This window comes from Capronia epimyces (assembly GCF_000585565.1).
Source record: "Capronia epimyces CBS 606.96 chromosome Unknown aczIQ-supercont1.6, whole genome shotgun sequence".
NCBI lineage: Eukaryota > Fungi > Ascomycota > Eurotiomycetes > Chaetothyriales > Herpotrichiellaceae > Capronia > Capronia epimyces.
In genome coordinates this window covers 1,695,099-1,720,567 of record NW_006912909.1, presented here as the reverse complement: position 1 = coordinate 1,720,567, position 25,469 = coordinate 1,695,099, and the positions used below count along the sequence as shown (strand labels likewise).

The 25,469-nt window shown below is 54.8% G+C and overlaps 10 protein-coding genes across 10 annotated transcripts; 7 read left to right on the top strand and 3 right to left on the bottom strand.

Annotated features, from left to right (window-relative positions):
- Positions 1 to 303: 303 nt before the first annotated feature.
- On the top strand, positions 304 to 3,903 carry A1O3_07508 (uncharacterized protein; the record flags this gene model as incomplete). The annotated part of the gene is made up of 1 exon (XM_007737616.1): positions 304 to 3,903. One exon carries the CDS (start codon positions 304 to 306, stop codon positions 3,901 to 3,903), a length of 3,600 nt encoding a protein of 1,199 aa, XP_007735806.1.
- A 187-nt stretch (positions 3,904 to 4,090) lies between these two features.
- A1O3_07507 (uncharacterized protein) lies at positions 4,091 to 5,272 on the bottom strand (the record flags this gene model as incomplete). Its single annotated transcript, XM_007737615.1, has 2 exons — positions 4,091 to 4,276; positions 4,472 to 5,272. 2 exons carry the CDS (start codon positions 5,270 to 5,272, stop codon positions 4,091 to 4,093), a joined length of 987 nt encoding a protein of 328 aa, XP_007735805.1.
- A 755-nt stretch (positions 5,273 to 6,027) lies between these two features.
- A1O3_07506 (delta14-sterol reductase) lies at positions 6,028 to 7,584 on the top strand (the record flags this gene model as incomplete). Its single annotated transcript, XM_007737614.1, has 2 exons — positions 6,028 to 6,107; positions 6,174 to 7,584. 2 exons carry the CDS (start codon positions 6,028 to 6,030, stop codon positions 7,582 to 7,584), a joined length of 1,491 nt encoding a protein of 496 aa, XP_007735804.1.
- Positions 7,585 to 9,340: 1,756 nt separating this feature from the next.
- Positions 9,341 to 10,101, top strand: A1O3_07505 (uncharacterized protein; the record flags this gene model as incomplete). The annotated part of the gene is made up of 3 exons (XM_007737613.1): positions 9,341 to 9,714; positions 9,769 to 9,848; positions 9,950 to 10,101. 3 exons carry the CDS (start codon positions 9,341 to 9,343, stop codon positions 10,099 to 10,101), a joined length of 606 nt encoding a protein of 201 aa, XP_007735803.1.
- A 2,653-nt stretch (positions 10,102 to 12,754) lies between these two features.
- A1O3_07504 (uncharacterized protein) lies at positions 12,755 to 12,974 on the top strand (the record flags this gene model as incomplete). The annotated part of the gene is made up of 2 exons (XM_007737612.1): positions 12,755 to 12,869; positions 12,934 to 12,974. 2 exons carry the CDS (start codon positions 12,755 to 12,757, stop codon positions 12,972 to 12,974), a joined length of 156 nt encoding a protein of 51 aa, XP_007735802.1.
- Positions 12,975 to 13,624: 650 nt separating this feature from the next.
- A1O3_07503 (uncharacterized protein) lies at positions 13,625 to 14,508 on the bottom strand (the record flags this gene model as incomplete). Its single annotated transcript, XM_007737611.1, has 3 exons — positions 13,625 to 13,883; positions 13,938 to 14,433; positions 14,499 to 14,508. The coding sequence occupies 3 exons, from the start codon at positions 14,506 to 14,508 to the stop codon at positions 13,625 to 13,627; spliced, it is 765 nt and encodes a 254-aa protein (XP_007735801.1).
- A 932-nt stretch (positions 14,509 to 15,440) lies between these two features.
- On the top strand, positions 15,441 to 16,536 carry A1O3_07502 (uncharacterized protein; the record flags this gene model as incomplete). Its single annotated transcript, XM_007737610.1, has 3 exons — positions 15,441 to 15,506; positions 15,560 to 15,745; positions 15,808 to 16,536. 3 exons carry the CDS (start codon positions 15,441 to 15,443, stop codon positions 16,534 to 16,536), a joined length of 981 nt encoding a protein of 326 aa, XP_007735800.1.
- Positions 16,537 to 17,829: 1,293 nt separating this feature from the next.
- Positions 17,830 to 18,686, top strand: A1O3_07501 (uncharacterized protein; the record flags this gene model as incomplete). The annotated part of the gene is made up of 2 exons (XM_007737609.1): positions 17,830 to 18,541; positions 18,589 to 18,686. The coding sequence occupies 2 exons, from the start codon at positions 17,830 to 17,832 to the stop codon at positions 18,684 to 18,686; spliced, it is 810 nt and encodes a 269-aa protein (XP_007735799.1).
- Positions 18,687 to 19,621: 935 nt separating this feature from the next.
- A1O3_07500 (uncharacterized protein) lies at positions 19,622 to 21,778 on the bottom strand (the record flags this gene model as incomplete). The annotated part of the gene is made up of 1 exon (XM_007737608.1): positions 19,622 to 21,778. One exon carries the CDS (start codon positions 21,776 to 21,778, stop codon positions 19,622 to 19,624), a length of 2,157 nt encoding a protein of 718 aa, XP_007735798.1.
- A 960-nt stretch (positions 21,779 to 22,738) lies between these two features.
- A1O3_07499 (acetyl-CoA acyltransferase) lies at positions 22,739 to 24,558 on the top strand (the record flags this gene model as incomplete). Its single annotated transcript, XM_007737607.1, has 4 exons — positions 22,739 to 22,858; positions 22,986 to 23,924; positions 24,155 to 24,219; positions 24,408 to 24,558. 4 exons carry the CDS (start codon positions 22,739 to 22,741, stop codon positions 24,556 to 24,558), a joined length of 1,275 nt encoding a protein of 424 aa, XP_007735797.1.
- Positions 24,559 to 25,469: the final 911 nt, after the last annotated feature.

The window sequence follows — 25,469 nt, the reverse complement described above, 5'->3', positions numbered from 1 at the left end:
TCGACATCTCCGCCAAACTCTCTCTCTCTCTCTCTCTGTACCCGACACCTCCGACAGCCTCGTCATCTTTCCAACCGCTCTGAAATTCTCAGTCTGATGCGTACATTGACTGTACCCGCCTGAATTCTCTCTGCCACTCTCACTTGATATCGCGCTTCGATCTCGGCTACCAAAGAGCTCCCAGCTGATGGTCGCCGATCCGGTTCCTCCAGCCACTTTCTTCTCTCCACAATCTCCAGCTGTGATCTCGCATGAGGACATGCGGTCCACCACTAGTTCTGCGCTGTCGACCGTGCCGGCATTATGACAAGCTCATCTAACCAGAAGGGCTTCGCCCAAAACAGTCACCGCAACAGGTCTCTGTCGAACTCAGGCCATATCTTGACCGATGCTCGAAATGCCTGCATTGACTCAATCATCAATGCTCCAACCCAGCCGCCACCGTCAAACTCGTCTGCTTTCGATCCTTCATCCCCCGCATCTATCGATTTCAACTTCCCCTTCGTTGGAAGCCCAAATGGCAGCAGCAACAGCGGCATCGACGTCCCCCCCGATCTCCGGCTGAGCCATGGTCAGGGTCTTCCCAATCGAGGTTATCCCTCAGGCAGAGTTCCCAGTCCACAGCACCGTGCCAGTCTCGTCAGCATCGATTCGGCATTTAACCATGATCTATTTGGTGCGGCAGCCTTGAACCAATGGACTTCAACCAGTTCCGCCAATCGAGCAGTAAGTAACGCGGATTCCTCGCCAACAAAGCCAGCCGAGCAGGATACCGGTAAGAAATCTTCCGAGGAAGAGAAGCCGCCGCCGGCATGGAGCGAGTTGAAGACCAAGGCTGGCAAGGAGAGGAAAAGGTTGCCCTTGGCGTGTATTGCTTGCCGGCGCAAAAAGATCAGATGTTCGGGCGAAAAACCCGCCTGCAAGCACTGTCTCCGCGCCAGGATCCCATGTGTCTATAAAGCCACTACCCGAAAAGCTGCGCCTCGCACAGATTACATGGCCATGTTGGACAAAAGGCTGAAACGGATGGAAGACCGAGTCATCCGTGTCATTCCAAAGGAAGAACTCCCCGACTTGTCCGCCACCGGGCGAGCGTCGGTGCGGCCGCCTCTACCAGGCCAACCACCCAAGAAGGATAAAGAGCAGCCGAAGAAGCGGTCGGCCGATGAAGCGTTTGCGCAAGAACTCAGCGACTGGAGAAATTCCCGGGACAAACCGTCTCTCCTTGATCCGGCCGCCGGTCTAAAAAAGCAACGTGAGGGCGAGAACAAGCTCTTCATCGAAGGCTCGGAATCCCTCCCGCCACCGCATATCCAGGAGCACCTCGCCGAGGTTTTCTTTGATTGTGTCTACGGCCAGTCCTATCTCCTGCTCCACAAACCCAGCTTCATGCGTAAATTGAAGGCAGGCACGATTCCCCCAGTTCTGATTCTGGCGGTCTGTGCCGTCTCAGCTCGGTTCTCGACCCATCCCCAAGTTAGCACCGAGCCGGCCTTTCTCCGTGGGGAACAATGGGCTACGCCTGCCCGGCACATTGTCGAGAAACGCCACTATGAGCCAAACATCACCATCCTCACAGCCATGCTGATGCTGGGGTTGCACTATTTCGGCACCTGTGAGGGTGGCTTGTCCTGGTCATTTGGAGGTCAAGCAATGCGAATGGGCTACGCTCTGCAACTGCATCGGGAGCTTGAGCATGATCCTTTGGGTCGAAACCAGATGGCCAATTCTAGTGATGCAAACAAGAAGAGTCTGAAACCCCCTGAGTTGTCCTTTACCGACCGGGAAATTCGCCGACGGACAATGTGGGCTTGTTATCTGATGGACACCTTCAACTCCTCGGGGTCAGAGCGGCCTTCCTTTCTCAACGAAGACTACTTCCAGATCCAATTGCCGATCAAAGAATCCCATTTTCAAATGGAGGTTCCCGGTACCACCGAAGATCTCTACGGCAATGTGCTAACATCGAAGAAAAGCTCGCTCGAGACCACGGGCGACGAGGCCGCCGCAGCAAAGGCAAACATGGGGGTTTCTGCATATATCGTCCGTGGAGTAGTGCTCTGGAAGCGCATCGTCAAGTACCTCAACCTGGGCGGCAAGGAGAAAGATTCTCATCCCATCTGGGACCCGCTGTCACAATTCGCCACCCTTCAGCGTCAGATACAACAGCTCAAATCGTCTCTGCCAGAGGACATCATCTACACGCCGGAGAACCTTGCGGCACACGGCTCGGAGCGTCTCGCGAACCAGTTCCTCTTCTTACACATCGTGCTGGCTCAGATCTCGCTCTTCCTACATCGATTCGCCATCCCCACGGTGCCCTCCCATCGCCCGCACCATCAGCACCTGACCGCGGCAGGCATGCCAAAGCCCTTTCTTACCAGCTCCGCCACCACGGTCATCGAGTCTGCGAACCTGATCTCCAGCCTGATCGACGAATCGACAGGGCATACCCTGACGGTCCCGTTTGCCGGGTACTGCGCGTATGCGGCCGCCACGGTGCAGGTCTGGGGCATTTTCAGCAAGAACGCCGGGCTTGAGGCCTCGTCCAAGGAGAACCTGCGACACAACTACAAGTATCTCACCCGCATGAAAAGGTACTGGGGCATGTTCCACTACATGGCCGAGTCCATCAAGGACAACTACCGTGCCTTTGCCGACGCCGCCCGCCGCCAATCCCAATCCCACTCGCAGTCTCTGGGCAGACCTGCCGCTGGCCTCGGCGGCCCGGCAAACGGCCTGATGCCGCCTTCATCGCACTCCCGGCCATCCGCCGTGGGCGATGGCTCCGGCACCCAGACGCCCATGATGGATCTCGACGCGAGCTCCAGCCGGCCCGGCACACCTGGCGCCGACAATAAGGGTACCGGTACCCACACCGCCACATCCTCCGCCGGGTCCGGAAAGGCCATGTTCCAGTACGGCGACTGGTTCGACAAGTACCCGCACGGCGTGAGTGAGAGCGAGTGGGAGCGATCGCATCTGGAGTATCGCCGGGAAGCGGGCGGCGCCGCCGAGGCTGTCATGTCCCAGCGCAGCGATCTGCAGTCGGTCGAGGAGTTCTTTGCCAGTTTGAGTCCTCCGAGCAAAGCGGACGATGCCAACGGAGGGCCACGCGGCAAGAAAATCGCCAGGCGGCGCGGCAAGAGCGTGGCGGAGAACAAAAAAGCCGGGACAACGGAGGGCAAGACGACTGCTTTGTCTACTTTGGGCGCGGCGGCTGGCACTGGCCCGCTTACGACTACTACGGCTGGAGCACCCAATTCTCAACGCCGACAATCGCAATCTCGACACCCACAACCGCAACCCTCACAGCAGCTGCCCGAGCAGCAGTTGCCAGTTCCCACACCCGATCTCAACCTGACGCAGCCATTCAACCCATCCAATTTTGACATTACTTCCCCGTCACTGTACCAGGCCCCTCAGTTTCCCGGGGCGCAATCTCAACCGAGCGACCAGTACAATTATGGCGCGCCAACCTCGCCGCACCTCAATCTTCACTTTGTTTCCACCCTCCCAGCCATTGACAGACAGATGGTGTTCGGGGCATATGCCAATGTCGATCCCCCAAGCAACAACAACCTTGGAGCTTCGGCCATGGGCAATCTCGACACATCACATCTTTCTCCTTCCCTGGGGAACTTCGGTGCCGCCAACCCTTGGGACCAATTAGATGTCGCCGGGTTTGGCTTCAGCGAACCGCTCGCCGGGGGTGCCGGGGGAATGATGGACACCAGTTCCTCCGCCTGGCTATTGCCATTCAACATCGAACCGCCCGACTACGGCGGCATGGACGATTTTGGGAATACTGCGCTGGATGGAATGGACTTTGGCGACCTGGGCGCTACCGGTGGCGGGGACATTAGAGGACAATTTGCAAACCAGAATCCCAGCACAGAATAACCCTGCACCTGGCTAGTTGGATATGGATAATTGTAGTCAGAGCGGCGCATTACTTGGATGCAGTGCAAAACGGTCGAATTCGTTTCTTCTCATCAGACACCTTCGTCGTGTGGCAATGAAAATGCGTGGGGTGTTGCTCTTCCAAGATTGGCTGTATGGCCAAAACCTAGTCAGATGGTATGGAGGATCAATCTTCCCACTCCTCATCCAGCTGGTCAATCAGTCTGTTCTCGTCGTCGGGGGTGCGTCCTCGACCAGGGCCGCGGGTATCGTCTGCTCCGACACGATGATAACCTCGGCGGCCAGCGAACAACTGCGTGATGCCACCCGGCATTCGGCGTGTGCATGAAGAGAACAGAATGACAAACATGTCCTAAATCATAAAAGGTGGCACAAGGTCAGTCTCCGTTAGGGTAGGTCGGATTTCCAATCGTAAGTCCTTGCACGGGAGATAGTTCGCTTTCGGCGTGGCACGGACAGAGGCCTCTGTTGGTAGCACAGTGTGTAAGGGAACTTGGCACAGATTTCCAACCGGGAGAAGAGAAATGAAAGACTGGCAGGAACGTACCGAGATGAAACTGAACAAGCCTGCCCAGACCGCGTAGTTGGGGAGTTGTTTCCATCCTCGTTGATGCATGACATTGCGCTGATACACGACACCTCCAATAAGATAGACCAGGAGAGCGATACCGAGAATCACCGCGAACACGGCGCCAGGTCCGAGGGTGCCCTTCTCGCCGGACGACGTGGTTCCTCCGCAAGCGTAACGAGAGCGAACTTCGAAAACGTAGGTGCAGTGGTCGGGGGTTCCGAGGAAGGAGATGGCTGGTCGAGTAGACAGTAGAGGGGAGGTGTCGCAGATGAAGGACAACAGAGTCGATTTGCGTCTTCTCTTGTCGGTGTAGACCACAGTATCCACGTCGATGGGGACACCAGCCTCGTCGAGATCCGGACAGGGTGAGCCCATGGTGTAGTTCAAGAGCAGTTTCTTTCCCCGGAACAACGGTTGGTCATTTTGTTGACCGATGCTATAGACGTCTCCGCGGTGATCTTTGTAGAAGGCCGAGACGTTGGCAACTTTTGTGGTGGCAATTCCTTCCACTTCGTCCAACTCTTCCACAACGGGCCCGCAGAAGTTCATGGTGAAGTTCGAAGGGTAGTCATAGCCTTTGACGTGGTAGGATTCATTGCCTGCAACCTGGTATTTTGTCCCATCCACCGTCAGCAGTAGCGGCCGCAGGTCGAAGAAGGAGCCAGTGGAAGGCGAGTGAATGGTGCATGGCTTAGGAGGCGGCTTCACTTCGCTCGAGGCGATGGTCAAGGGGAGACAGGAGAGGAGCAATAGAACGGCATCCAGTGATAACTGCATGGTTGGTGAAATTTATCTGTCATGCGATGGAGACGAGGAAGAGGACGTGATGCGCAAGATGGCCTGCAACATGCGCTCCAGAATATAGCGAGCGGAAGAGGATCAGCAGAACAAGCGAATGCGGTATTCAGTGAAGCTCATACAAGAGGAAAGAGGATAGAGGACAGCAGACAGCTTTGGGACCAAGTCCTGATCCTAGCGAGAGGGAGATAACGGGGTTCGGGTGTTCGGTGTTCGGAGTGGTGAAAGGTGAAAGCTGAACTGAAAGCTGTCGATGATCAGGCACAGGCCAGGAGTTGCTGCAGGCTGCAGGGGCAGATGACGGCAGAGGAGGTGTCAGGTTTCAAGGGCTCTTTAGGGGCTTAGGCTTAGTGGCCTGGGGCCTTGCACACGGGAACTCAGCTGTCAATTTCCTGCTCTTCTTTCAGCCCGCCCGCGAGCGGGAAGGCTGTGGAGGCGTGAGGCGTGAGGCGTGAGGCGTGTAGCCTGTAAGCTTGTGGCTTGTGGCTTGGGGCCCAGATGCTGGAAATCTGGTGAGGCTGAGTTCATGATCTCATTCGGCTGCTCTCCTGCCGAACAAACAATTCTAGCGGAGAGCAACACAATAGACTCCTCTCCTCCATTTGCTTCCCTGGACATATTCTCAATCCGTTCAGTCGCTCGTTTGTTGTTCTACGTTTTGAGTTGAATGACCCCAAACCGATCCTGTTCTTTTCCCTCACCCCTCCCCCTTGCAATGCACACTCGTTGAACCCATGGCAATCAAATCCGCAAAGACCGACACCCACGCGTCGGCGCACCCGTTGGAAAGCCACGAATATGAGTTTGCAGGCCCGTAAGTCCCAAGTCCCAAGATTCCACATACATGGCTTCCCGGTGCTCACACGCTGACTCTTCGCAGATTGGGTGCCGCTGGCATAGTCTTTGGTCTACCGCTGCTCGTCTACTCTAGCATCTTCCTATGTAACGATGTTTCTGGATGTCCTGCTCCCGCGCTTTTGAGTCCGAAGACTTTGACGCTGGAAAAGCTGAAGCAGCAAACACTCTGGCCGGAGAATGGACTAACAGGCTTATTTGACTTCAAGGTGACGGCTTGGGTGCTTGGGTACTACGCGCTGTTGGTCGCGTTGCAGCTATTGTTACCAGGCGAAGAGGTGGATGGCATCACACTCGGGACAGGAGGGAGGCATCACTACAAGTTCAATGCATTCAACTCTGCCCTTCTGATCCTCACTGGTCTGGCCGTCGGTACCGCCGTCCAGGGCGTCGACTTCGTTGTGTGGGACTTTCTTTGGGATAAATTGCCCCAGGTGGTGACGGCCAACCTGATTGTGGCGACAGCACAAGCAATCTACGTCTATCTGGCCTCTTTCAGCGTGCCCCATCCTGGCCAACCGAACCCACAGAACCGAGAGTTGGCCAAAGGAGGTCACACAGGGAACATATTGTACGACTTTTTCATCGGTCGCGAGCTGAACCCTCGCATCACACTTCCTCAATGGATACCGATTGCAGGGGGCCAGGAGATCGACATCAAAGTCTTCAACGAGATGAGACCAGGATTGACGGGCTGGGTCATCCTCAACCTCAGCTTCGTCGTCCATCAATACAAAGTGCACGGCTTTGTGAGCGATTCGATCATTCTCATCACGCTTTTCCAGTCCCTTTACGCCCTCGATGCTCTCTACATGGAACCCGCCATTCTGACCACAATTGACGTGATCAACGATGGCTTCGGCTTTATGCTGTCCTTTGGCGATCTCGTATGGGTTCCGTTCATTTACAGCACCCAAGCTCGCTATCTCGCGGTCTACCCTCTGTCACTGGGCCTTCCCGGCGTGGCAGGAGTCCTGGCTGTTCAAGGACTCGGCTACTATATCTTCCGATCCGCAAACAACCAGAAGAACCGCTTCCGAACCAATCCCAAAGATCCTCGCGTGGCACATCTCGAAACCTTGACGACGGAGTCCGGTTCCAAACTTCTTGTTTCTGGCTGGTGGGGCCGTGCGCGCCACATCAACTATTTGGGCGATTGGATCATGTCGTTTAGCTATTGCATGCCGACCGGGGTGGCGGGATACGTGGTCAACAAATACCAGAATCCCGTCACCGGGGCTGTGACCAGAGAGGTTGTGCAAGGGGATGCGCGAGGCTGGGGAATGATCTTTACCTACTTTTACATTGTGTATTTTGGCGTCTTGCTCATTCATCGAGAGATGCGGGACGAGGAAAAATGCCGCAAGAAATATGGCAAGGACTGGGAACGATACTGCCGGCGAGTCAAGTGGAGGATCCTCCCGGGCATCTATTAAATCGGGGGGCATGGTCAGCACTTGAGGCTGGCAGCGGGATGGGATCAGATCACTGGGATGTGGAAGCGAGAGATACTTGACGGGAAATACAGATGATCAGATCTACGAAGAAAATGCCTGTTGTGTCTGTTTTGCGGTATCTGGTATCTGTTGCGTGTTGAATGCCGATGAGAAATCTCGACTGCAGACAACAGATAACAGACAACAGACACCCAGGCTGCTTGAGAAGTCACTTTCATTTCCGTCTCTCACCTGGAGGCTGGTCGCACGCATAGTGTATACTGTACCCTGTTCGACTTGTCCTCTCCTCTCCTCGATCGTCCCATGTATCCTATCCTGCCCGAGAATCAGCAGACCACAACAGCCCCTAGGGGTCTTAGGCGCCTGCCTGCCTGTCTATCCAGGTGGATAGGCTATCGAGATGCTGTTCTGTAGACCTAATTATCTAGTCCTGCGTTGCGCGGCGCGACGGCTGCTCGATTTCAAGGAATTTGAATCTTGAATCTTGAATCTTCGCAGGTTCTAACTTCGCGTCTTCATGCCGAGAGCCAGAGCGAGGACCAATGCCATTGCATCGTCAGGTATGGCACAGGTTCATGTGTAGCGGCCCCTGTCGCATGAATCCATGCATGGAAAGTGTGTGGAGGGCGAGGGAGAGAGAGAGGGAGGTCTCTCGATAGGAGTGCGGAGTACGGAGTGCGGACGTAGTCGTGGTCGTGTATCTCAGATGCTCAGTCGGTGAAAGGGATCGAATGAGTGACTTGAGTGGTGGGCGATTGGCGAGCCGCCGACTCCGACACCAACACCACCACCACCACCAACACCAACGTCGGCTTCCTGAAACACAAGACCTGAGACGAGACCTCCCACCTCCTCATTATTCGCCCTCGCCCTCTCTGGACTCCAGACTCTAGACTCCCTTTCCGTCTGTCTGCTTCTTGCTCTCGCTCTCGCTCTCCCTCTCCCTCTCGCTTCTCGCGCGCTTACAGCCTACGGAGAACGCATGCGATGTGTGATCTGGTGCCCACCACACCACATCACATCCACATCCAGGGGGGACAAACCGATCTCTTATCTCCAATACCTCGAATGCGGATGAGAAATCACCGACAGCCGTGATACAGTCCACGAGGGCGAGGGGAGGGCGAGACCAACACCGATACCGACACCATGGCACCGCGTTGTGGCTGCCAGAATCTCCCTCCATGACCAGGATCAGGATCTGAATCTGGATCTGCAGCGCGCGAGGGCGAGGGCGACTCCGACTCCTGACAGACATATGGACAGTGTACGTACGCATGCATGCAGAAAGCAGGTGGGCAAGACAGGACATCACTACATATAGCAATCGTCGTCCTCGTCCTCGTCCTCGTTCTCAGCCTATACTCGCAACTGACTCGATACCATACATCCACGTTGCCTTGGTTCGATTTTTCCTTCACTCCTTCACTGTGCGCGCAGGCCGTGCCATTTCGTTCCCTTTTGTTTCGGGCTTGGTTTTTAGTTCTTTCTTCTCCAGTCTATTTTGGCGCCTATCTTTTGCATCTCATCTCGCTTCCTCTCTCGCTCTGTCGCTCTCTCTCTCTCTCCCCGCGGTTTGACATTACCCGCGTGTGCGTGCTGGGCACCACTCGACTGCGACTAGCTTGTTTGACTATTGGATCTGGATACACTTGACCGTGTGGCTACAGGCTGGTCCACAGTTCACAATCTACCGAAAACACTCCCACTAATATACGAGATGAGGCTCGCAACGATGCACCCCGCCGTGGTGTGCATCCTGGCCACCATCCTGCTCCAAGCCCCTTCTGTCCTGGCTGAAAGGAAGCACCACGGAGACGGAGGTGGAGGCGGAGCTGGCTTCAGCCATGGCGGCGGCAACGTTCCCAGTACCTTCATCACTACCACCTCTGCCGCCGCAGCAGCCGCGAGTGCAAACACAACCGCCAGCATTGGGACTGGTGCTGGTACTGGGACTGGGATATTGTCGACCGCCTCCCCATCCCCACCCGCTGGCGCTGGCTCTTCTTCGGTGGACGCCTCTCTCATCCCTCCCTTTGATATCACGGCTGGTGTGAAAGCGAACGATGGAACTGCCAATTGCGTGGGGGACAACAAGATCGCCATTCCGTGAGTGATTGATGCCATCTGGCACGGCACAGGCCCGGTTCTGACTTCCAGCAGATGCGATTGTCCACCAGATACGGCCACCTTTGTCAAAGCCGTCCAAGACTCGGTGGCAGGAGGAGCGGCATTTCCACCTGGTCAGTCTTACTCTTGCTCTGTGATGAATCAGGAATCGTCTTCTTGTCTTGCTGCATGAATCGTCTTCTTGTCTTGCTGACACATACACCGGCTATGACAGGAACCTCGGCGGCCGACCAACTCACTCGTCTTCAGACGTGTATCGTCACCCTCCAGAATTTCAAGGGAGGCGCGGGAAGCGGTGTGGGATGTCCGATTGTCAGCACGACTTGGAAGGAACTCCAGGCTCAGCTGCAGTCGCAAGTTAAGTGAGGAGGAGAAGGCTGTCAGGCAAGTCAAGTCATTCAGGAGGAGATTAAGACTGTCCAAGTCAAGTCGTTAAGGACGATATTCAGAAGTCAAGGAGGATATTCAGAAGTCAAGTCGTCAAGGAGGAGATTAAGCCTGTCCCAGTCAAGTCTTTAAGGAGGTATTCAGCCTGGCCCAAGTCAGGTCGTCAAGGGGGAGATTCAGAAGTCAAGGAGGATATTCAGAAGTCAAGGAGGATATTCAGAAGTCAAGGAGGATATTCAGAAGTCAAGGAGGATATTCAGAAGTCAAGGAGGATATTCAGAAGTCAAGAGGAGATTCAGCCTGTTCAAGTCAAGTCGTCAAGGAATCCCGGATATTCAATCAGTCCTTACCTCAGTCAACACTATCCGGAAAAGCAATCAAGGGAAAGGAAATACATGCTCTGCTAGGTTCTCGTAGAATAGGAATGGAGGTTTGGCATGAAAGTGTTTGTTCCACTATCTCTCATCCATCATCTCTCATCTCTCATGTTTTCGACCCCACAAGACTATCCGCACTCTCTTCAAGTAGCATGCCTGAATCGTTCGTCATTCCACTCCCACTCCCACTCCCGCTCTTCATTCATTCATCCATTCATTCCTTGGGACAGCGTACAAGCAAAGCAAAGCAAAGCAGTATAGATACTGTTTGTTGCATTTACGTACGTACTCCGTACTGTGGTCCCTAGGGCACTGAACTGAACAGCCAAGCCTACAGTAAGCCAGCAACGAGGACAGGGAATTGGCAGGCTAGCTGATGCTGGCTGAAATTCAGGCAACACCCTGGTCCTGGTACAGTATGTCAGTACATGGTACTTTTTGGCGCTGGAGTGACGCATCTAGCCATGGCCCCTAAGCCCACAAAGGATTAATCAGGTTGCTGGGTTCAATGACCACAAGTACGAGTACTCCGTACTCTGTACGGATCTTATGATCGTGGTGACCTGACTAACGAGGAGGAGGAGGAGGAGGAGTGTATCCGTACTTCCATTCTGTACGGATGTGTAAGGCTCAATAAAACTTGTGCCCCAAGCTGCTGCCTGCTCAGCAGCCTACTTAACCATTATTTGTCGGCAATCGTCGACCTCACCTTGTCACTCACTCACTGCTCTCACCTCTAGATGGTGATTGTGACGTCGGCTGGTGCGCATTCCTGCGCCCTTTCGACATGTCGGATTGACTTTGCAAACTTGATCAACTTCCAAGACCTTCAGGGGGAACCTGGAGCTGTTAGATAGATGCTGCATGCATGCATGCATACGTAACCTAGCTCGTCGTGCTGATGCCATCTTCTAAAAGAGAAGGAGGACATCTGACTATCTGACGCGGACAATCTGTAATAGTAGTGGCGATTCCAGGGGTTTCGGCCAATCGCCCGCAGACTAGGTGGCAGACATGGTTATGTTTGACTCGGCCTGGCAATAATAATGGATAACGATTATTCCATCTTGTCACTTTCCTCTTCATGGGCATAGGCGTTGGCGCGGCGGTTGGTCGACAGGTCGCACTGTGGTGCTGGCAGGTTGCACCAGTCACCCACGCCCGTCAGCCTTCCAGTGATACCGAACAAACTTGTAGTCCATCCCGCCCAGGCTCAATGCGAGTGTCCGGGGTGCTGCAGCGGAACACTTTTGGGAAGAGTATTCCCGGCGCCCGTGTAGCCTTAGCCTCAGGGCTTATGTAGGAGTCGCCTAAGGCCTGAGCCTAAGCCGTGGCTGGACAAGCGTGGCATCGCCGCACGGAGGATACTCCGTAGTACTCCGTGTCCGTACTCCGTACTAAAAGGCTCAGCCACCACAAGGCAAAAGTCGTTGCACGTATTTCCAATACTCGCCGTCCCATCCCACTAGGTCGTCAGTCGTAGCAATCTGCCTTCGATGGCCCTTGTTGACTGTATATTCTCGTATCAAGCTTGTATGATCTCGTGAACACCCTGAGGACCCTGAGAACTGCCTCGATTTGGGCAAATCAGAGTGCCGCGTCGATATGTGCCTGGTTGGCCTCCTGGCTTGCCATGGGTCCCGATCTTTGTTCGCGCAAAAGTCGTTCTCACGATTTGTTCTGTCTGTACGGAGTATAAAGAGAGCATCTCCCATCTCTCAGGCACCATGCAGAGCATAGCAGGCCAAGTTTCCAAGCAGAACATTCACTCTCTCCCGCCAATCTTCACCATAAAACACCTTGACAGAGCAGAACATATACGGAGTACGGATACATACCTCGACTCGCCCTGACAGCTCGGTCTTCGTGCTTCAGAGCCCCCAAGCCACTCCACCGACGTCACCAAGCCTCACTCGCTCTGCAGGCAATCGCCCAATCGCCCACCGTTTCACGCTGGGTTGTTGCCCTTGAAGAACCGTCGCTGGAACCTTCAAGTCTCTGGTGCGGTTCTCAAGTGGGAGATCATTGGGTGTCCTTCCCTGTCCATCGCCAATCACAGCCCGACCAACTTCGATTTTGTTTCTGTCTCTGGCCATTCAGTCTTGCGCGGAGAAGTCTTGCCGTACGGTCCTATCGCAACACGTCTCCACTTTCGTCTGCTGCGGGCACAATCTTGAGCATTCACGGAGTACCTGATAACTGCCTCGCATTCACCGAGTATCTGCCCACAGCCTCAGCCATCCGACGCCTTCAGTATGGCCCACCTCTCTCCCGAAGTCATTGTGTCGATCGTGTTTGGAATTTTCATGGCCATCGTGGCCCTCGGCGCATTGGTACAGGTTGCGTACTATGCTGCGCGAGGCTTTCGCAGTGAGTATCCGTGGTCTGACCACGTTGACTGCCTGTGGTGGCCGCAGCTGACACGATATACTAGCCGAGGAGTCTCGCTCCGACAGTTTTGAGCTCGAAGCCTGAAGGAAGGAATGGGTGATTGCGGATCACTGTCCCTGTCAGAGATGTACGGATGAATACTCAAGACCCCGGTGTGGGTGGCATGGTCGGATGGTGGAAGGAGTTGAAGGAGTTGTGGTGATACATATTTGGACTCGGTACTCTTTCAGGTGGAGCAAATTTCAAAGACGCTGTTGATTTAAAGTTTGGTCAAAGTCTGGTTCGGTTCATGATGGGCTGTCACCATCGCGCTGCCTCTCGTCTCCGGAACCTTCTCTCCTCTTCTCACTTACAGAATAGAGGTAGAGAGGAGGATGACAGCACAGGTGCGTAATAGCCCTCGCCCTCGCAAGAGGTGCAATAGAATCCGGGTCAAGCATGCTTCTTTGCAATTCTGGTTCCGCTTCCGATGCTCAGAAGAAAACAAACATTAGAATAAACACTACCTATTAGTAACTTGCCATCACAACGCCCTTCACATGCAGGCACTTCCGGTCTCGATGGCCTCGTACATAACTCCTCGTACTCCTCATAATCATGGTCATAGATCTGAATGAAGACCCCGAAACCTGTACAAAAGCGCCCTGGTTTTGTTTTCAACATCACACTTCACTTCCACGTCCCCCATCGCATACTCGCCACGCCTCGCCTCGGGGATTTCTCATGTTCGTGGTTTATACCCCGTACTCTTTCTCCTGGAAAAAGCTTCCTCTGCTTCGGGTGCTCCGGCTTCGTCGTCCTCGGAAAAATCCACGTCCTTGTTTTTTGGCTTTCGGAGTCTTCTCTCGACGTGTCGAACCGGCCATGCAGAACAAAACCGTGGAGATCAGGAAGCAAGCAACAGCGGCCCATTCGAACCCAAAGGCATATTTCCCGATGTTCGCGGCCTGTCCGTTCTTGCGGAAGTTGTCGCGACCCTTGACATACGCAGCCCTGTTTCATTTGGTTAGCTTAAATCAGACTCTGACGGTTCAAATCGATACTCACGTCATCAAGGCTGCTTGGATTGTCTGGAAGAACAAGGCAATGGTGGTCAAGAGTCCGCTTAGGTAGCTGCCAAGTCGGGTGCACAGGGCCAGGAGTCCGGTCAACAGTGCGAACACTCCGAAAAAGAGGGCAATCAACATAAAGGCAAACATGAATCGGGTCATATAAAAGTAGTAGCCGTGGTGGCGGACAAAGCTCCGCGGCACATTCACCGTGGTGCCGAAGTTGCGGTGCGAGGCAGGGTCAAGCGGGAATGCCGGGTGTACATCTTCGTAGTGTTGATCACCGCACACGGTGCGGCCGTTTTGCACACCACAGACGTTCCAGTAGGACCATCGCGAGACCGAGGGTGCCCCCGGTATGTTGCCAGTGTCCGCCTGGAGGAGGTAGAATTTGTTGAGCGGAGAATCTTGAACTGCGCCAGCCAGCAAGATGAAGAACATGAACAGAAGGCCTCCGGCGAGGATGATTAGGGAAACCAGACTAAATAGCGAGCCTGCATGTCATGTATAGTTAGTATCGAGGTAGACAAGATTTTCAATTGGAATGGTGGTCACTCACGGACTGCCATGTTGCGCAGGTCTGATGGGATACTAGTAGTCGAATAAAAACGGGAGCAAGCTTGCTAGGCGTTCGCGCGAGGGACGCGTGAGGGTTGAGGTCGGTCTGGGAGTCTGGGAGCTTGAATGGGATGCGTAGGCGAAGGTAAGGGTGAAATTAGAGTGGGTGAAGCGAGAGTGTCGACGTGAGTTGGTGAAGCTGATGGGTGATGGTGTGGAAGACAGAAGAAGGCATTATTGAGTGTGCTTGTTTAAGAAGGCCTGTGCCTTGGGTGCCTGTGATGTAGTAGGGTGATGACGGATCTGTGCTGCAATGGTCTTGGATGAGGTCACTCGCCCCTACGACACCACCAGACGACACCCGCAGTGGGAAACAGACACGCCTAGCAACGCCTAGCAGAGCCGGACGATGGAGATTGGGTGTCCCTGGACAGCTAAGGACGCCCCGGGGGGTTCAGCCAGTCAGCCAGAATGCCAATGGACGGTGGAGCGAGTAGTGCGGCACTACACTGGGTAGTGGTGGGATAGAATACTCCGTACTCCGTAATGGGCCGTAATGGGGGAGCTCAGCTCTCGAGCTCTCAGCGCAGCCAAAACAAATAACAATCATAATAATAATACGTAGGTGGTAATCTCATTGTCTTTTGCTGTCAAGTGCCATTGCGTCATCAGTGCCCGAGTGGGTGCCAACTCCCAGCTGAGTTAGAGCACCGGAGCATCTTAAAACAAGAAATCGGAGACCCTAATCCGTAACCAGCTAGCTTCCTTTCTCTAGCTTTCACTAGCGCAACTCTCTTCTCCGGCTGTTTCTGCCCTCCTCACCTGATTGACTGATGCGCAGCCTGAGCCTGAGTGCAAACCCAGGACGACGACTCCAATCGCCTTCATCGTTGCACCTTGAACTTCCATTCAAGTTGATTCCATTCGACACTCTGCTCTCACCATGTCCACCTGGGTCTACCCTCCCGTACCCCATGGTGAGCTCCAAAAAGCAGAGGAAGAGTGCTTGGTACGGTTGACCAAACCCGATCAATGTTAGACAGAAACTGACCGATCGGGCAGAGGCTCGAGCTTCGGTGGCTTCTAGAATCCCTGCAGCACTCTCTGGTGGCTCTGAAGGAGGGTCTTGAGGAGTGTGACGCCTTGCTGGCACCAAAAGAACCGGGATCGACCTTGGTTCTGTCCTCGTTGCGGTCCGAAAGCGTCAAAGGCTTCGTGACCAGAGTCGGCACGAGACTTGTGAAAGGAGTGAGTGTGTAACCACCCAGGCCGTGGATTGCCCTGTGTTCCTCAGCAACTTATTCTATTAGGACATTCACCTGCGTCTGACTACTCTGCCTCCCAACACGCCCAGAGGCACTACAACATCCACCCCGTCAACCCGCCACATCTTTCACTCTTCCTCGTCGTCCTCGGACATTCCACTGCTACAATTGTCCGCCATCAAATCTTTGATCAATGACTCGCTGGACATTATCGATGTTTCTCGATGGACCGGCCAGTCCACCGATTCGTCCTTCATTGCCGGCCAGCTCAAGTTGCTGCACGACAATCTTCGCGAGGCAAAGGCCTGTCTGAAAGGACCCGTCACCGGCGCAGATCTAGATTCAATTCCAGGTGCACAATGGTGGTTCAATAGTCCCGATGAAAACATCTTTCAACCTCCCCTGGGAGATTATCTAAGTCTCCATTTCACCATTCAAGATGCCAACCTTGTCCTCACGGTCAGGACCCTGGCTCCCACCTCCCCCGGCGGAACCCCAAGCACCTCCTTGGACTCAGCGTTCTCGCTGTCGGGGTTCAGTCTACGTTCAAAGTTACTGGGAATGGGTCCTAGACCCCCAAACCACGATGAAATGGGGGAAGTCTTTGAATGGCGTGGGAGGCAAGAGGTCATTGTGCGTGAAAAGATCCGCGTCGAGACTAGCGACCCTAGTTTGTTAAGCGTGGCCGCCAAATTGAATGCTCTTGAGCACGAAGTTGCTCGATGGCGCCTGAACATGAGAGTCATCTTGACCGGGAGTGTCGAAGAGGATTGAGAACGAAAGCAGGTATTGTCAACCCGATGGAGCTACATTTGGTGGATCTCTTTCATCGGATTCCCAGCACATCCGGCTGACACGCGATATCGAGCCGAAATGACGGCCTTGAACGTCAAACTCGCTATTTGGTACTCGCTATTTCTGCCCACCAGCCATTTTCGAGCAATCGCTAAATACGAGCAAGTGCAGGTCATGTTTGAGGTGTTCCAGATTGAACAATGGCATCAGAGACAAAGATTGTAGCCTTTGTCCACACTGTGGGCGAAGGATAAACATCGCACAATGGCCTTGTTAAGGCCGACTCAGACAATGTGCTCTGTCTCTAATGTCTTTGTTTTCACAGACACCACAAAACGCAAGGCACATCGCTCCTGTCTTGCAAGCAGTATTCAAGAACGAAAAGACAATATCAACTGCAGGTCAGCTTAGACACAATATTTGCGGACTCTGGTGCCGATACTGAGCAACGAATTCCCCGAATTTCGACTGGAGCTCTCGCATCTTCCGATCTTCTGCTTATCCATGAACAGCGACAATCATAGGCTACCACTGCCAGCTAACGAGGGTTGTGTCCTCACTTCAAATCCCCAAAGACCAATTCCCCGTCATAACCATCGAATCGCCATAGGCGGATTTGATCAGCCACTCGAAGAGACCTCAGCCAGCTGCCGCAGCCGGTCATCGGACTCTACCACCGACACTGTCTCGACCACGACCAGGGTTACTATTACCAAATCACCGTCCCGACATCGTGGCGAGTCTCTTAAAGCGGAGTCGGCTGGAAGCATGGAAGAAGAGTTCGGATATCCCACTACTCCTGCTACTGCAGGACGAGCTGACAACAAGCCACAGATCTCTCCAAGGAAAACCTTCCCGGTGCATCCACAGGATCGAACACCGCTTCGCTCGTCAAGGTCAAAACACTACTATCCTCTCAGCAGTTGGAAGGAGACAGCTAGCATGGGTAGTGCCCCCATCGCTCCCAAGCGGAACCACTCCTCGGATAGGACAGGTCATTCTCCCAGATCGGTTGACGTTCCAGGGTCTGATCATCCCTCGGCAGCAACATTGACAATTGGGGACAATGCGAAGTCAGCAGGCCCCATGGCAAACACTATGTCCAAAATGCTAGCCTCAAGTTCAACAGCATTGTTCTCTTCGTTCATCATCAAGACGTCTTCTCCAAGAAGTCCAGTAAGGCAGCGCTCACGATCGGAGGCTAGGCTGGACAGGGATAGTCACACATCAAGCCCACAGTCGTTCCCTACGCCACAGTCCCATGCTGTTGGTATGCAATCTCGTGGCTGTCCAAGTAATATATCATTCTCATACACAACTACAAACACATCCGCATCCGCATTGACAGGACTTTCGGATAAACCTAAAGAGCAGCCATCGTCCTCAGCGCCATCCCTCACCTCCAGCACCGACTTGCCAGACCCTGAACTCGCATATGCTCAGACCTACCACTTCACCACCTGCCCTCACACCAGTCCTCCAGTGTCGCGACCTCTCAACGTCCAGCCCATTCTGGCAGAATACCATGACGATCTCCTCGCATACCCTCCACTCTACCTGCGTGTGTCTCCTGCAAAGGAACCCCTGACTCGCGTACCGAACAACTACATCTATATCATCCAGGGCTCTTGCGGTCATTGTGATTCAGCAGCTCGACGAGAAGCCGAGTCCGCGATCCTCGACGAATATGCAGACAATATAGATGAACTGACTGAGCGACTAAGCCTGTTGAAGCAAGACATCGAGTCGGCATCTTCGCAGCCTCCCGAGTCAGGACATGAGTCGACCGCATCGGCATCGGCATCCGTCGTCGACACCGCGCCTAGCACCTGTATAGTGGGATTGAATATCCGCCTTTCTCGCAGCCACATCCGGAGCATCGTCGAGATGGAAAACCAGCTGAAATCGATGATTAGACGGCGCGATCGGAAAGTCAAAGCCGTGTGGAAGGGGTACACTGCGCGGTGGGGTCCGGCGACGCTAGGTATCCATCATGACCGTGACCATGACCGCGACCGCGACCACGAGCAGCCAAGAAGTCGACGAGGGGGAAAGATGAGTGTGAGGACAACGACAACGGCAATGGCCACCGAAAGCAGCAGCATGACAAGAAACGCAAGCTCTACTGAAAGCAGCATCATGACCCATCCAGTTCAGAGCTCAGAGTCCTCTCCTGAAAGTAGCAGCGATACCAATCAAGAGTCCTTCCGATCGCAGAGCTCAGAAATTTCCACCAAAGGGTCGAGTGGAAGCAAGAGACGTCCGTCCACAACATCGTCTCCAGCAACCAGTCCATCGAGCCAGACCGTGGCCATATCTACATCTACCATGTCGCGCCGACAGTCCACTGCCGCTGCCACAGCCACTGCGAATTCCTCTGCCTCTACCAGACGACTCAGGAGCATGAAAGATACTGGACGACTTAGTGAAAGCATAAAAGATACCAAACGACTCAGTGAAAGCATGAGAGATTCCAGGTCAGCATCAGGTTCCGATCCACGATCAGGCTCAGGTTCAGGTTCAGGTTCCGGTTCCGATTCCGGTTCCGGTTCAGACCCAGCCCTAGGACGCAGAACCAGTACTAGTAATAGTAATGGCCCTCGAGAGCGATACTCGGACGGGACGCGTGAAATCACAGTCTCGTCGTCGGTCGATGGCGTTAGGAGCGATGGGAGGATGTTGGTCGATTGGATCCGACCTGAACGGCCGACTTGAACTTGAATTCGACTTCGACTTCGACTTTGACTTCGCCTTCGACCCAGCGTCAAGGTCCGAAACAGAAGGGCGCGTCGGTTACGAGGAAACAAGACGAAGAGAAGGGCGCGTCGGTCACGAGGAAACAAGACGAAGACGAAGACGAAGACGAAGACGAAGACGAAGACGAAGACGAAGACGAAGACTGTATAGGCCAGGCCCTCTAGGTATAGGTATAGTATACGTCGCATCACACATCACACATCACAACTGTCTCTTTTAGTCTTTGGTCAATGTTCTTTTGTTCTCACTACCACTTCATATTAATATATATTACCTGTTTTCTGTTACCGCACTGTTCCCTACGCCATCACAGCTTCGCCTTGCCCTGCTCGATTCTCGGCCACGCGTGCCCATCCAGCGGCTTGAAACACTCGTCGTCAAGATCGAGAAAGTACCGCCTGCCATCCACCTGACATGCCGTCGAACTCGCACTGGCACTCGAACTGGCACTCCCACCGGCACTCGCATCTACACTCGCATCTGGGCCCCAGTGGATGTTCTTGACCACCGTCTTGGCGTGCTTGAAGGTGTCGCCTACATCGATCGGATTCAGGCCGGCGCGGACCATGACGAGGCGTGGGACGGCGTAGCGTGGGACGCCTTTTGCGCGGAGTCGGTGGAACAGAAGGGCCATGAATGTCGCTATTGTTTCTTTTTCGTTTTCCAGCTCCAGCTCCAGCTCCAGCTGCTGCCCCTGCTCCTGTTGCTGCTGCCCCGGGTCGTCTCTTCTCCTGTTTTGGTTTTCGGGATGGCTCTTGAGCTCGGTTACCAGCTTCTTTGGTCTTTGGTCGTCTTCATCCTTCTCACCCCCTGAATCAAGCACAATCAACGCCGTTCCTATTTGACCATCATACTTCTCTAGCCGACGGCCGACCACCACGACATCCTTGACACCGGGCAATTCCGAAATATATCCACGCACCTCGCCGGCCGACACGTTCTCGCCCATCCAGCGATACGTGTCGCCTATACGGTCGACAAACTTCACCCAACCATCCGTCCCCTGGACCAGCAAATCTCCACTGCGCTGCCACAGGTCTCCCTTGGCGAACACGTCGCGCAGCAGCTTCTGCTCGGTGGCGGGCCGGTTGGCGTGGTAGTCAGTATAGGTGTCCATGTTGTGGATCCGGGCAATGGCCTCGCCGGGCTCGCCACGGTCAGCAACCAAACAGAAGCCCGTGGTGGGATCGCGCACCGGCATCTCCGACTCATAGTCGAACTTGACGATACACTGGTCCTTGTCGAGCACCCGTTTCCTCAGTGTCCCCATATAGCCGACCTTACCTGCTCCCGGGCGGCCGCGGCGATGGACGTTGTCGAACTTCACCATTCCCTCGGTGGAGCGGTAAAACTCGCGCACCTCGTCCACGCGGAAGCGCTGCTGGAATGCAATCCACACGTCCTTCTGCAACCCATTGCCCGCAGCCACGAGAACTCGGTGGTCACGATCGTACGGGCTTGGCGGTGTGGCCAACAGGAAGCGGCACAGTTCACCGACGTACAGAATCCTCGAGGCCCGGCTCTCGTGCACGTCTTTCCAGAAATTGCGGGCCGAGAAGCGTCGCGCCATGCAGAAACAGCCGCTGTTGCCCGCGCTGTAGCAGAGGCCGGTAAAGAAGGTGGTGCCGTGGAAAAGCGGCATGCATGAATAGGTGCGCAAGCTCTGGAGGTATTTTTTCGGGTTGGTGTGGTCAATAGACGACCTACACGACACGGCGCAAATCAAGGCGTTCTTGACTCTGCACGCCTTGGGCTTACCCGTTGTGCCGGACGTATAGATCAAGGCGGCGACCGAGGCCAAGGATTTCGGCGGTGTGGGTGGAAGAACAGGGAGTTGTGGGTGTGACTGGTCGGCGAAAGGGAGAGGGAAATCCACAATGTCGTCGTCGCCGCCACTGTTATCGCCTATCGGTCGGAAGGATCCCAAGTTCAAACGAACGGTCTTGACGGCCCCGCTTAGCGATCTGGCCGCCGATGCAGCATGTGAGGCCAGATCAGGTGTGGTCAGGATCAAAGCTGAGGACGGCAAGCGCACACAATGCAACAGAGTCTCGTCTCGCAGGGCGTTGTTGAGCAGGGCTGGCACCGCGCCGAGTCTGGTCAACGCGTACACGGTAAACAGCATCTCGGGAGAGTTGGTCATGAATACGGCGACGATATCTCCGTTCTTGACGTGCAAATCCTGATGCAGTGCAACGGCCAGTTCATCGACTTGCTGCTTCACGGCGCGGTAGTTCCATGACCGGCCTTCGAACCAGACTGCATCGGCTGTAGGCTCGGCCAATTCGAGCATTCGATACAGGTGTGTTGATTGAGGGCCGAGCTTGGCCAGGAACTGTGGAAAGCGGTTTGCGAACGAGGCGTCGAGGCGGTACTGCGCGATGTCGCGTGACACGCCGAGGGCGTGGTCGGCGTATAGAAGGCCTGCGGCTGCGGCAGCTGCTGAGGCGGCAAGTGTGGCCATGATGGTTGACTCAACGAAGGACACACTGCAATGTCAACCAGATGGTTGTTGAGCGCCGGCTGTGGGTGTACTGGACAACCGTGCCTATGAAGGCTGGAGTCCTCTCCCTCACAACCAGACCGAGGGACCTGACAATATTGCTTCCAGCACCGGCACAATGGTCGTGATGCTTGACAGGGCTGTAGCCAAGTATCCAGATGGTGATGTATTATGTTTGAAACGAGCAGAAAGGCTGGCTGAGCCAGACTACTGTAGATGATATGCAATGCTATGTTATGTTATGATATGCCATCCCAGCTACTGTTGCGGCCAGTCGTGCGTGCCTCGGCGCATCAAGCAGACGGATCTGCCGATATTCTGCAATGACGGATCGACAGGCGATACTTCTTAGGGGTGGTCAAGCAGTGACTGCGAGTGGACTCTGGGGTTTTCTTCCGTGCACGGTCTCGGTCTCGGTCCGGGGAAATGGGGGAGAATGATGGGGCGGCAATCCCCCACGGAGGCATTAGGGCCTTAGGAGCCGGAGGCAGGAAGCGGCAATCGGGGCTGTGGCCTGGTAGAGTATGTACTATGTACAGAGTAGTTCCCGGGATGGTAGGGTTCGGTAGATGAGACAGCAGGTGGTTGTCTGCCCTGGACAGGACAGGGACATATCCCAGGCAGCCATGCTCACGACGAAGGAGGAGAGACGATACTGGTACATGGAGGGAAGACGAAGCTGGAGGTGGGGAGGTGGGTGGTACTGGTACGGTGGTTGTAGTCGTCGGCAGTTGATCCAGGCAGTGCCAGTGCCAGTGCCAGTGCCAGTGCGAGACTTCAGACACAATACTGTACCGCGGTTGCTTCACCCTGATATGTTTCACTCTTCGGTCGGTCGTTTCTCTAGCATCCAGTGTGTCCCTATGTATCCTACTCTCTTGTCTCTCCCCTCCTCCTCCTCTCCTCCGTCCAGCCGCAATAATGCCCGCCCATCAACGACTCGACGCCCTCGCCGGCCACCTCACCTCGGCCGCCAGTAATACCCCGGCGCCACCGTCACCCGGACTGAAGAAGATCCTGGAGAAGAAGGAAGATGATATTGTACAGTACAGGCCATAGGCAATAGCCAGCAGCCAGCAGCCTCCCAAGCACTCTCCTGCGCCGACCATGACCATGACCATGATTCTCCTTTTTCTCGTCCTTTCTAACACTCTCATTCTGGCCACAGGTCATCACATACGCCACCCGCACGCCGTTGACCAAGGCACGCAAAGGCGGACTCAAAGACACGCCGACGGAAGAGCTGCTAATCCACATCCTACGGGCGGTCCGGGAGAAATCCGGCATCGACCCCAATGTGGTGGAAGACGTGTGCGTGGGCAACGTGTTGACGCCGGGCCCAGGCTTCCACGCCCGCAGCGCCGTACTGGCTGCCGGCTTCCCTGTCAGCACAGCGGCCAGCGTGGCGAGTCGGTTCTGCTCGTCGGGCTTGCTGGCCATCCAGACCATCGCCGGCGCCATCGCCCTCGGGGCCATCCAGGTCGGCATCGCCGTGGGCTGCGAGAGCATGTCGAGCCACCAAGACATACCGCCCGTTCTAAGCGACGCCATCACCTCACACCCGGTGGCCAGGGATAACCTGCAGCCCATGGGCTGGACGTCCGAGAACGTGGCTCGTGATTTCCACGTTTCACGCGAGGCCCAGGACCGTTACGCCGAGATGTCTCACACCCGGGCCGAACGTGCACGGTCACAAGGCTGGAGTGCCGACGAAATCACCCCTGTCACCACTCGGTGGGTCGATCCCCAGACTGGCGAGGCTCGCACCATCACCGTCGACCAGGACGACGGCATCCGGCCGGGCACGACCTACGACCGTCTCTCCACCATCAGGCCGGCTTTCCCGCACTGGGGTCCAACCACTACGGGCGGCAACGCGTCTCAGGTCACAGACGGTGCCGCGGCAGTGTTGCTGATGAAGCGCTCCACGGCCGAGAAGCTGGGCCAGCCCATCATGGCCAAATATGTCACCAGCACGGTGGTCGGGTTGGAGCCGCGTATCATGGGCATTGGTCCATCCCTGGCCATTCCGAAAGTGTTGGGCTTGACCGGTCTGACCAGGGAGGATGTTGATTTGTGGGAGATCAACGAAGCGTTTGCGTCGATGGTGAGTGCAACATTCAGGCGAACGAGGCAACGGGGCAAGGGCGAGGGCGGTCTTGATGTGGCATCTACCCGTGAGCCAGGTGTTCAGCGTCTGGCCAAGCACCATTTGCGAGCACGCACACTACCTCTGCATTCTGTCGACTTCGAGCAGTCGCACCCGCACCCTACCCTACCCCTGAATCGATTGTATTGTGTCGACTTGGACTTGGAACTGACTCTTGGGGTTTGTAGTACGTCTATTGTGTGGAAAAGCTCGGTCTGGACGTGAACAAAGTCAACGTCCGTGGTGGAGCCATGTAAGTTGCGGGCCTATTCAAGATGCATCCACATCAACGTTCATTGCGATCATGTTGCATCCTCAGCAAACCCCTTTCTCTATTGCATTCTCAGCAATCCCCTTTCGCTATTGCATTCTGAGCAATCACCCATTTCTCTGTTGCCCCCTTTGTCATTGTATCACTATCTAATCCCCTGTCTACTGCAGTGCAATCGGCCACCCGCTCGGCTGCACCGGCACTCGCCAAGTGGTTACGGTCTTGTCGGAGCTGCGTCGGCGCAAGGCCAGAGTTGCGGTGACGAGTATGTGTGTCGGCACTGGGATGGGTATGGCGGGTGTTTTTGTGTCTGAGGTGTGAAGTCGGGCTTGGATGGGTTGACTGGGTTGACTGAGTTGACTGGGTTGATTGAGTTGAATGGTTTGGATGGTTTGGATGGTTTGACCGGATTGACCGGATTGACTGGGTTGAATGAGTTGATTGAATTGAATTGCTTGGATGGCTTGAATTGCTTGAATGGCCTGAATGGTTTGGATGGCTTGATTGGGTTGAATGGGTTGACTGCCGTAAACGCTCTCGCCGAAGGCGCTGTCGACGTAACTGCGCCGCGACGCGTCTTGCACTGATCCGCGCTTGAAGCCACTCCTCCTCCTCCTCCTCCTCCTCCTCCTCCTCTTGTTCCTGCTTGATCCGCAGCGTCTCCAATATCGCCACAACTCCAGCCGTCATAACCAACAATCCGCCCAGGGCCGCCAGGTTGGCCGCCGCACTAGCCGCCGCCGCCGCCGCAGCGAGTTGACGCCTCCGCTGTCTGTCAGCCATGATGAGACGCTTGCTGTCAGCCATGATAGGAGAAGAAAAATAACAAATCTAAATCTAGTCCGAAGTACGGAGTACAGTATCCGTAGATTAAAGAACGCCGTGGTGTGGCTACCTTGGCTTTGGGCACGTTTTTCCGCTGTTTTGGACGATAGATTAATAGTACGAGTAGCGCGTTTTATAGTGAGGGACCCCTGCCAACAACGTCGATGAAACGCGGTTCGCTAAAGACGATTCATAAAGAGGTGCCGAACACTGAACAGGCCCTTATTATACAACAACAGCCTGAGGATCAAGTCTCTCAGTACTGAGACATCAAAGGTACCTCGATATAGTAGCTGTGATGGGTTTCGTGAAGATACCTCTTTTGTGTGCGAGATACCTCTTACCGTTTCGTGACAGGTAGCGCCAACATCCAACGTCCCTGCTAGCGAACAGAACGTGTCTAATGG